Below are 12,062 nucleotides of genomic sequence, written 5' to 3' on the forward strand. Positions count from 1 at the left end.
ACAACAGATAAGCACTAGGAACGTTGTTAAATTCACAGAATAGCTCTTACGAGGAGGAGATTGAGAAGAGAAGTTTCTTTTCATTGAATGTATTTCTTCATTATTACTTGCCTCATACTTACTGAACTGAAGATTCATAGCTATCATAACATGTAAATGAACTGATCCTTACTGAAACTGGAACAAGATGGTGTAAGTCATTTACATTTATAATTAATGTAAATGAACATGTGTATACAAGCAAGATGCACACTTTCTTTAAAGTTTTTGTAGCAGAAAATATAAAAAGCCAAGTATGATACACATGGACTTATAATATTCTGTTAATACTTTTCTTCTTTGTTTTATACACATATCAGAGACTTATAAGCTATTGAAAAATGTCACACAACCAGTTTTTACACAGAAGAATGACTAGTTTGTTGAAAATTCTGGACTGAATGGTCTTGGTATAACTGCCCAATTATTGCAATAATTCAAACAGTTTCTATCACAGTCTGAATATGGTCACAGCAGTAAGGAGAAACACTTGTGTTATTCATCTCCCTTAGGTTCCCCAGGCTCAGGCAGTTCGTCGTCATCTTCTGCTGACACAGTAACACCGTCTCCCGTATAGTCGAGAGGCAACTCAACTAAGCCATTCTCATCAACTTCGGAAAGAATGCTGCAGATCAGAGGAGACTCCACACCAAGCACGTACTCACAGGTCTTTGGCTCCAGTAAATACAGTGCAACAGCTCCCGGACTTGCACTGTTCTCTAAGCATTTTAGTTTTACCTACAACATAAATAATGTGTTTCAGTGTACAACAGCAATCTTAACATTGTTTGAATTTAGAGAAAAATAAATTCAATTTTATTGCAGGATGAGTTGCAATTGTGTACATTTCCTCACTAAACATAATTTCAACAACTTCTGCTGCAAACGTATTAACATGTTTCACAGTATTATTTTTAAAATGAGAGTCCATTTCAGATTTTTATCTAGAAGTCTGGAATCACGAAGTCTATTCATATATTACCAGTTTGAGAGATTACAGACAGTCCATCTTCAGAGCTTCACTTATAAAAGCAATTTGTAAATGTTCATTATTTAAACAAGTAATTCATTCATTCACTTGAGCTAAGCAGCCTAGATAAGTTGAAGTTCGTTTGACGTGTTGAGGTCTCTTACATCCAAAAAGTAGAAAGGTTACTTTGGAAAAGAGGGAGACAATTTTGTATGTAAAAACTATTTGAATAGACTTTACAATATCAGACAGAAAAATAGAAACCTATTATTGACACAGCAGTGCAGGTTGTGGGGGACAGTAGGTTATCATAGGTAGAGACCTGGATAATTTTTCGAGTTGGGAATGTTTTCTAAGGATAACTCTCATCTGCATAGTTCAAAAAAGGTAGTTGTGGAGGGAAGGATCCAAATGGCCCCCGTTGTGAAGCAGCCATTAAAATCAAGCATGTCACGTTCAGCTGCATTTATGCCGAAGAGTAGTGCACTTTGTTCTTGGTAGCTGTCTGGTGGCCATTCATTCTGGTGGACACCTGGTTGGTAGTAATACCAATATACAAAGCTATGCAAAGATTGCAGTGAGCTGGCAATGACATGTGGCTTTCACAGGTGGCTCTGCTCTTATGGGGTTGGGTGAGCTTGGAACAGGAATATGAAGTGCTGGGTGAATGGATTCGGCAGCTCTTGCATTTGCGTGTTCCACAGGGATATGAGTCCTATGGCAATAGACTGGAATTGGGAGTGTCATGGGAATGGACTAGGATGTTGCAGAGATTGAGTGGGCAGCAGAATATGACTTTAGCAAGGATGGAAGGAACTTTGGTAGGATGCCTCTCATTTCAAGACATTATGATACATAATCACAACCCTGGGTGAAGGTTATGATCAGTTGTTCCAGTCCGGGGTAGTATTGGATGATGTAGGGAGCGCTCCTTTGTAGCTGGTTCTCAAGGGCGCTGGGACGATTGGGAGTATGCGGGGATATGGCATGGGAAATCTGTTTGAGGATCAGATCTGAGGGTGATGCCTGTCTGTGAAGACCTTTGCGAGACCTTCAGCATATTGGGTAAGTTTCAGTCTGGCCAGATATAGCAGTCATATGTATACGAGGTGTACTTGCTCGTGGGAATGTGTGTGTATTTTCCTTTCTTTTCTGAAGAAAACTTCAGCTGAAAGCTTAGTGCATAATAATCTTTTCATTGTGCCTGTTTGCAATTCAATGTATCATCTTTAAGGTGAATAGCAATCAATCCTTTCTATGATTGCTGATATTTCAACCTAGACTTCCCACTACAACACATCAGTATGATTAACAGTAAGTAGCCCTCCACTGAATGGCACAAGTCTTCGCTTGTTCCGCAGGATGAGGGCTAATCTAAATGTTTCCTATGCCATTTACCAAATGCAAAAAGAATACTTAAAAAATCCATTGTAATCACTTCTTTTCATTAACTGATGTTCATCACACCTTTAACAGAGTTAAAGCGTAATTTTGAAACATTATTCACTATGAGGTGAAATAAAATTGACATCTTTCAAAGGAAAATCTCATAATTTACTAATTTAAGGAAAGTGTTGTGAAGCCCACAAACTCCACGAGTTACACTTCAGCTATAAAATCAAGCTGGAGACATGCATATCTCACCTCAGTTTGGCGGGCACGACCAGTTTTGTCACATACTGTTCCCCCAGTATACAAATGGGAAATATGTTTTCGCTGGCCAAGTGGTTTTGGTCTTTTGTGGGGGTTTCTGTACAACCAATTCACATGTGCTTCCTTGTTAAAGTATCCAAGGTTTACCACTGTTTTTGTACCATCTTTTTCTTCGTGAAACTGTTTCACACTTGCTCCATAGCAAAACTCATACTTCCACCAACCAGTACCCTGAAATGGTTTCATAAGACAAATGTATGTAATTTACAGTTATCATTAGTAATACGAAATTAAATTAACAATTATGTTACTGGAAATATACTGTTACAAGTCAAAACTCTCTTCTCAATTAAGACAGACACCAAAACTTAGAGAACGAAGGAAAGAACAAATGAATTTCATAACACAACCCTTTAAGTACTCCACAGGAATGCTCCCCCAGGTTTTGTAGAAGGAAAAACCTGAACAATTAAAATGAATTCTGTGATCCAGTAAATAGCACATAGCAAACATATTTATGCCAGCAGTAAATATCAGGGCAAGGAAAGCTTTTACTTACACAGTTTGTCACCTACCTCACGACACCTTACATTACTTCACAAACAGTTCAAAATATTAAAATGAGTTTTTCAGCAAATGGTAGTACACAAAGGAGCAAATATTTTCATGTCTTGTCCATTCCCTTTTCCTATCAATCAATATTCTGAAGCAAACAATGGAAAATCCAAGATGGAGTGTAACAATATTATGAAAAGGAAAGTTGCTACTCATCATATAGCAGAGATGCTGAGTCACAGATAGGCACACAAAAATGACTGTCACAAATAAAGCTTTCGACCAGTAAGGCCTTTGTCAAAAAATACACGACACACACACACACACACACACACACACACACACACACACACACACACACGACTGCAGTCTGCACACTAGATGGCTTCAGTTGCCTGAGACTGCAGTCGTGTGTGTGTGTGTGTTTCGGTGCCTTACTGGCTGAAAGCTTTATTTGTGACAGTCTTTTTGCTGTGCCTATCTGTGACTCGGCATCTCCACTATATGGTGAGTAGCAACTTCCCTTTTCATAATATTATGAAGCAGTTATGTAATTTTGAACTGAAATTAAACACTTTTTGAAAGTGTGTTACACCATGAAAAGAGAATACAGTGATATTGATATCAAATACCATTAAGAAAAGTATCTTGTTCCATACATTAGAACAACTGCTTCAGTATGTGGACTGACAAAAAAGTGAAGAGTATTAATCTACATCAAGATACACTACTTTCTTTGCGCACTATCAGGCTAAAAAATTTCAATATAAACTTATTATGAAATATTAGACGTGATATGAACTAGATAACCTACACTGCATAATTTAAGTCAGTGCTGTAAACATTATGAAAGTTCAAAAGGTCAACCAGATGGTCAATGTAACACACCGACCATCACAGATTTTAGGTGAAATTTTGTGTGATCATTCATACATTTTCCCTATGAACACTGGTAAAGTTTTACTTTCTCCATTCTAATACTTGCAGAGATTTATTCATTTGTCTGACTACACGATAATCATCTTATTTTTTGGGTCTATGGAACAAATTCATTTATCTAATATTGCAGCTACCAACAGCGGACACACAAATTTTCAACACAATATCTCCGCCAATATTTTCATGAAAGAAACAAAACCAGGCCATCAACTTGTACAACTTTATGTGCTCTCTTAAGTGGCATAATAAAAAGATTTCTTGAGAAGTTTAGCTTTTTATACCTCTGGACGTAGCAGTGGGATAAATCTAAAACTTTGCACTTATAATTTACCAACAAAAGATTTTAGAATATAAAATTTCATTCCCCTACTGCTTTCCAATAGTCTACAAACTAAGGACAAAGTTGATGACTTTCCTAAACATGCCAAAAATGGCTATTTTTGGCCAACTCTTAGGGAGGGGGAAAAAGAGAGACAGAGAGAGTTTTCTGCAAACGTTTTTAAACCACTTTCATTAGAAAGCCCATGTTCTAAACCAGCTAAACAACTGTATTTGGTTTTGCGATGCAAACATATAAGGCCCCAAAAAATAACAATGTGAAGCAGTCGGCTGAAAGAAGGATGCCAGATGGGGAGGGGGATTGTCGTTTCGCTTTCTATATCTCCAAAAGTAATGGTAGAATAAAACTGAAATTTTACACGTAATACCTTACCAATGTATGGTTTTAGTACATACAGTTTTATCCTCCTAGTGCTTTCCAATAGTCTACAAATTATGGGCAAAGTTAATGATTTTTCTAATAGTGCCAAAAATGGCTATTTTTGATCCACTTTAACAAAAAAGTCATCTGCAAACTCCTTTAAACCTTTTTCATTTGGAATATCATGTTCTAAACTACCCACATCACTATATTTGGTTTTGCAATGCATGCATAAAAAAAGGGGACAAAGTGGAGGTGCATTGAAAATGGGCCCATATTCTGTTGGTTTTTAAATTAAATCTGACATCTTTGATTATGTTCCACAATTGTTTGGTACTCTCTGTGGAAGATAATGCCAAAAGTTCTGGTGACTACAAAATGAGTTTGAGTCTGAAAAACTGCAAATAAGTAGTGTTTTTTGTATTTTTAAACATCTCTACAGCATTCAGCTCAACAGGACTCGTTATAAAAATTGAAATGGATTACGGAATTCAATAGAAATGATTTTAATCACCATTCTCTAAAATGTGTAACTGGTGCCTTTCTTACATGAAATTAGTCTGTTAAACAACCAGGAGTTTAACAGTACGATTGTACTTCAGCAGCTTTATAAAAATAAACAAACAGTAACTATTTAACTAATTTCATGTGGAAAATATCACAAGGTAAACATTACATAGAAAATCAAATATCAATAATTACTTTAGCAATCAGCTACACTTAGTTGTTTACTTCACTCTTGCGGAGCCTTATTCAAAGGATCTCCATTTTACTGTTGTGTTCTTCACAGCATAGTGAGTGGGTTCTTTTGACTGAGTGTAATTCTTATGTACTTCATAAGACCATGCGAGGCTTATAATCCGATAAATGTTTGTAATAATACTACTTGTGGTTATTATTTGCATAGCTATATACTTGTATTTTTGCTGACGGTTTTATTCTGGTGTTACACAACGTGCACAACTTCACTCAACTGCAATCTTAGCCAATAGTATTCTGCAATAATGTTTTTGTGATTAAGTAAAAATGGACACAGAAAGGAGCAGCTTGCCTTCCTGCTCAACTGGGCAAGGAGCTGAAGCATCAGGGGTCATGTAATTTTCCACAAAGTGGGAGGGCGGGTGGGGGGACGACGATTCTGGATTGAAATTGTCCACAGATTTTAGTGAGTGCAAACAAGTCCAAGTTTCTTAAGCAAAGCTAGACAATACATCCCAAGTTTGTCTACACCATGAAGCTCTCTTGGTGACTAAATGTGAGAGTTTACAAAAAGTGCTCTAATCCCTTGGGAAACAAAAGAGTCAGAATGTGAAGACACGAATTCGGACAGTTGATACTGAAACAGCACATAAGGCTTGTGCTCTGAAGAAGCAGCAGCTTGTACATAATATAAAACCAGGTCATTTGCAAGACTGCATTACATGAATATATCGATTGTTTTCATTGTTACAAATATTTGGAAGACATTTTATCAGCATCATCATTGCAGTCTGACGATGACTTTATACCAACTGAAGAGTTAAATACTATATTATTATCAGTTGGTATTTCACCTCTGAAACAAACTATAAGCACCCGAGATACGCCTCAGTACTTGAAGCAGAAAATTCAAAGGCCACAGAGTGTAAGTGAAAATCAAATTCCAAACGCTATGTGTGTAAATCAGTTAATTCAATAAGCCAGTAAAAGTACACAATGTGGAGGCTCTGCTGACTATGCACATTTGCTGATTGAATTGGAGGACAGGATGCAGAAATCTAATCATACAAAACAAACACAAATTTTAACCTTAGCTCCTGTAACGTGGACAATCAGAGAAACAGCAACATGTTTTGAAGTATCAGAAAGGACGGTAATGCATGCTTGAAAGCTGAAGGCAGAGAAGGGCATTCTATCACTTCCTGAAAATCAACAAGTAAACAATTACCAGCAGAAATCATTATAGCTTGCATGACATAAGACAGCGCTTCTGTGCATAGAGGCAGAGCAGCGAAGGGATGAGAACTGCGCATTCACGGCAGCAGGGGGCGGACAAACAAAGTCCATGTTGCCAAACTGCATTGCTGTGGACAACTGTCAGGCTCATTTGCCTATGGTACATCATATTATACATTCAAATCTCTGAGGGGAATAGTAAATTTTAAAACCAATTTCATTCAGTCGTCACGAGAGAAAGTGCTCCACAGATTTAATCCGAGTGACATCAGGGGGCGAGAACAGCTGATAGAGTTATATGAGGACGTGAAGTATAATTTTTCTCAACACGACAAGATCACTGAGACTGCTTGCAACAACTATCATTTATTGCGATGTCAACTGTATTGTAAGTAAAAATTTAATACACAACAGAATTAACTTCAAGCACAAACCGAAATCATTATATTTGCTTGACAACTGTTGCTACTCAATAGAATTTTTAAAAATGTGTAGAAGGATTGTGTGTGACTATCGTAAAAAGGGTCAGTAAGTTGTCATATTTTTCAAGGTTAACGGGCATTGTGAATGTAAACTAACTCGTTCGACATTACAGTGAGAAACTGGATTTATAATCCATTGAACAAGCAAACAATTAACCATCATCTGTGAATAACTCCAGGGAATGATGACTAATAACATCAAAAAAAGACTGATATCTTGACAAGTAACAGTTACTGTCATTTTAGGGCCTTATCCAATTCCTGCCTTGAAAATGACAGGGGTTTACATGTGTAAAATATCGGACTTTTGACGAATTTTGCCCAGCCACAATCCTCGCTTGTTATTAAATCATAAAATATGGTGGGAGAAGCTTAACTTCTCCTTGGGCAATATGTTGAACATTATAGCCTGCAAAATTCAAAGGATGCAAAGTCCTAGTCAGAAATGCTAGGAAGTTCTCATTATTATGTACACAACTGATATGTTGACAAACACATTTTTTAAACTACAAGTCCTTAACACTAAGAAATATTATTACTTTGTTCCAAAGTCTATATCGCAATACCACAGTCTCTTCTATTTGAATCTGTTCCCGAAAAACCTAATTGTAAATTTACGATGATACGTTCAGCACTTCCCTGTCAAATTGTTCTTTTCCTGAGTAGTGTGGCCAGTTTTCTCTACTGAACACCATGGTGGCATTTGTGGTTCATAGACGAAACTACCAAACCGAAAGAAACAACAAGGAACAACATTTGCAGGTCAAATATTCAACTGCGTCCTTGAAAATGTGATACAAGAATGGTGCAAACTGAAATCAGTCATCAAGATTGACCAACCAATTACTCTTGGCAGAGGAAAATTAACAGTAGCATTTGCAGGTGATCTAGTCATCTTAGCTCACGATGTTTCAACAGCCAAAAAACAGATTGAACTTCTGAAAGAAACTGCGCAAAAAGTCGGCCTGCAAGTGTCTTATGAAAAGACAGAATATATGACTTGCAACAACCAAGCACCAAAATTCATGGGGGCAAAATATGGCAAAATTAAATGAGTCCCACAAACGATTCAGGAAAATGGAATAGAAACAAAAGCCAACGAACTCAGATGCCAAAAGCTGGACACTGCTTATGGACTCAGTCAAAATATCTACAGTAAAAAAGTGTGTCTCCAAGCACACAAAACTACGGCATTACAATACGGCCATAATACCAGAATGTCTATATGGTTCAGAGACACTAACTTTAAACAGGAAAACAGACATATAAAACATCCAGAAAAAGGAACGGAAGATCATAAGAAAAATATTAGGCCCAAAACTTGTACATGAACAGTATTGGCTCAGAGGCAAACAGGAAATAAAACAATACTCTAATATTCACAGTGACATTAGAAAACACAGATTAAGGTTCTATGGACACATCATCAAAAGAATGAATCTGGACAGACATACAAAGCAAATAACTGAATTCTATGAAAACAGCAGTAAATCTAAAACAGACCCAATGAAATGGATTGGAGAAATTAAAACAGATCTGAAACTAGCAGGAATTACACCAGAGGATACCCAAGACAGGGAAATCTTCAGATCCAAAATTCACAAGTGGCAAGTTGACCAAGAGGAGAAACCAAAGATGAAGACTGGAACAATGTGGTCTCAAGAAAGAAAAGAAGTCCACAGCAAAAGAATGAAAGAAGTACGGGCACAAAGAAAGGCAAATGCATGCCACTAAGTACTTTACTTAGTTCTAATGGGCTCATTCACAATTAATAATAATAATAATAATAATAATAATAATAATAATAATGAAACAAGATGTCTCAGTCCAACTCACTGATAATGGTGGTGGTGTGTTGGGGCTTATGGGCGCTCAATGTCGAGGTCATCAGTGCCCTGACACACATTAAAAGGAACGAATGTGGACAGACCTAATAAAACTGAAGCACACACTCAAAGAAAGCAGGAAAAGAAGGAAAATGCTACATAAGAAAGTAAAACCTAAGGAAAGGGAAACATAGCAACAAGAATGCCACAGGAAATTGTCATTGGCTGGCCACTTACATAAAATATGGGCGAGCTTGTCACATTAATTAATTAATTAAAAATTAAAATCTTGTTAAAAACATTTGACATGGCACAGAACTTTAAAACTTTAACCGCATTCGCCCGAGTGTTGCCTAAAAGAGATGGCAGGTCTGCTGGCAAGTCAGCCGCGGCCCACTTGTCAGAAAATAAAACGCAATCCAATAAAATGTGGCGCACAGTGACCTGGATGCCGCAAGCATCACACATTGGAGGGTCCTCTTGCCGGAGCAGGAAGCCATGCGTCATACAGCTCTGGCCTATTTGAAGCCGAGTGAGGAGAACCTCGTCCTGTCAATGGGGCAGAAAGGAAGTACACCACACACTCGTTGTGGGCTTGACTATACGGAGCTTATTGTCAGTCACTTCCAGCCACTCATCCTCCCACCGACGCATGACTCGTAAGCTCAACAGCGAGGTGAGTGCGTGCAAGGGGATAGCACACTGAGATACTTGTGGATCAAGACACGCTTCCTTGGCTGCGAGATCTGCCCTTTCATTCCCAGCAATGCCGACATGCCCCAGAACCCAGCAGAAAGCTTCAACCTTCCCCAGTTGCTGTAGTCGGAGGAGGGCATCCTGGATGGTCTGGACTATTTTGTCTGCCGGATACAAACATTGTAATGAGTGAAGGGCACTGAGTGAATCGGAACAGACAAGAAATTTAGGAGAGGAAGAATGTCTCATCTGCTCCAGTGCACGCAAGATCGCAGACAATGATGATGATGTATATAAACTATTTTGACCACTTCTTGACACGCAGCAACACTGTTCAGAACAAAAAATGTAACGGTCTCTTTTCCTGTACTCTCCCAACTTTCCCTAATTCTCTGGAGGTACATGTCTGTAATCTTGCTACACGCTGAAATCCCTGAGCCACAGTACCATAGCACAGTGGTGAAGAAGAGAAAATAAAATGGGAAAGCCCATCTGCACTTCATCAATGGACTGCACTATGTTATTTTCGCTCCTCTACTGGTGCGCTACGGTACTGTGGCATGGGGATTTCAATGTGTAGCAGACTGCGAACGTCTACCTGCAAACAAATAATAATTAATTAAATAACTTTACTCTTTTTAGGTGATAGTTAAAACTTCATCACTACTACATCTACTGATAATGGATGGAGTTTATATTAGTAGTTTGTATCAGTTAGCTCTGAGGGACACTGATCAAAAGCTCAGCAACAATTTCAATATCATTTGTGTGTCTGTTGACGGTCTGTGCCTCAACAACACAGTGAGTGGGTTACCTTTACATTATCACTTACTGGTTCTCCACTCAGGACATTCCAGCATCACATCAAAACCATATGAATAATTTACACTGAAACAATTGGTAATTATCTTTCACTGCTTCATTATAGGATCATGGAAGTAAACAACCCCTACCAAGTTTCATAATTCAGTTTTAAAGCTACCTGTAACAAAACAGGTTTTTGATAAAATTTACTCTGAGAGAGTGGTACAAACCCCAGTAAGACAGTCCTTCCCTGCCAAAAAATTCATCACTGGTGACGTATCTCTAGACACTTGTGGTTCAGGAGGCTGTGGGCTTGCTGGTGCTTCCAGTTCGTCGATTGACATATCCATTGGATGTATTTCAACACGGACTCTTGTTTCTCCATCCTGTAAAACAACAACAATAACAAAGACACAATGAAAATCTGTTATGTAATGTGTGCTACACAAAGGACACGACTGTTATATGTGGGGGCACTGAATAACTCAAGAAAACCATGGCCACGACATTTTGCTATCTTCCACCTTTCGTATCATGGAAGATACAGCAGTCTTAAACAATAACTAAATAGGATATTGGTGAAGTAGCATAATAAGAACTTGCCCCCCTTCTAACAGCCGTGTACCGCAAGTCTGTAGAGGAACAGAAGGTTCCAAATTATTGGAAAAGAGCACAGGTAGTCCCAGTCTTCAAGAAGGGTCGTCGAGCAGATGCACAAAACTATAGACCTATATCTCTGACGTCAATCTGTTGTAGAATTTTAGAACATGTTTTTTGCTCGTGTATCATGTCGTTTCTGAAAACCCAGAATCTACTCTGTAGGAATTAACATGGGTTCCGGAAACAGTGATCGCGTGAGACCCAACTCGCTTTATTTGTTCATGAGACCCAGAAAATATTAGATACAGGCTCCCAGGTAGATGCTATTTTCCTTGACTTCCGGAAGGCGTTCGATACAGTTCCGCACTGTCACCTGATAAACAAAGTAAGAGCCTACACAATAACAGACCAGCTGTGTGGCTGGATTGAAGAGTTTTTAGCAAACAGAACACAGCATGTTGTTATCAATGGAGAGACGTCTACAGACATTAAAGTAACCTCTGGCGTGCCACAGGGGAGTGTTATGGGACCATTGCTTTTCACAATATATATAAATGACCTAGTAGATAGTGTCGGAAGTTCCATGCGGCTTTTCGCGGATGATGCTGTAGTATACAGAGAAGTTGCAGCATTAGAAAATTGTAGCGAAATGCAGGAAGATCTGCGGCGGATAGGCACTTGGTGCAGGGAGTGGCAACTGGCCCTTAACATAGATAAATGTAATGTATTGCGAATACATAGAAAGAAGGATCCTTTATTGTATGATTATATGATAGCGGAACAAACACTGGTAGCAGTTACTTCTGTAAAATATCTGGGAGTATGCGTGCTAAACGATTTGAAGTGGAATGATCATATTAAAT

General features: G+C 38.3%; 1 protein-coding gene across 2 annotated transcripts in view; it reads right to left on the bottom strand.

The window, feature by feature from the left end:
• Positions 1 to 294: 294 nt before the first annotated feature.
• Positions 295 to 12,062, bottom strand: part of LOC126278153 (endoplasmic reticulum lectin 1) — an 89,543-nt gene continuing 77,775 nt past the window's right edge. For both annotated transcript variants that reach the window (XM_049978052.1, XM_049978053.1), the window contains 3 exons: positions 10,830 to 10,985; positions 2,654 to 2,893; positions 295 to 777 (listed from right to left, as the gene is read on the bottom strand). In XM_049978052.1, the coding sequence (XP_049834009.1) occupies positions 535 to 777; positions 2,654 to 2,893; positions 10,830 to 10,985 (639 nt within the window). In that variant the 3' untranslated portion in view covers positions 295 to 534. The remainder of the gene's footprint in view (positions 778 to 2,653; positions 2,894 to 10,829; positions 10,986 to 12,062) is intronic.

The sequence above is a fragment of the Schistocerca gregaria genome, chromosome 6, assembly GCF_023897955.1.
Source record: "Schistocerca gregaria isolate iqSchGreg1 chromosome 6, iqSchGreg1.2, whole genome shotgun sequence".
Taxonomy (NCBI): domain Eukaryota; kingdom Metazoa; phylum Arthropoda; class Insecta; order Orthoptera; family Acrididae; genus Schistocerca; species Schistocerca gregaria.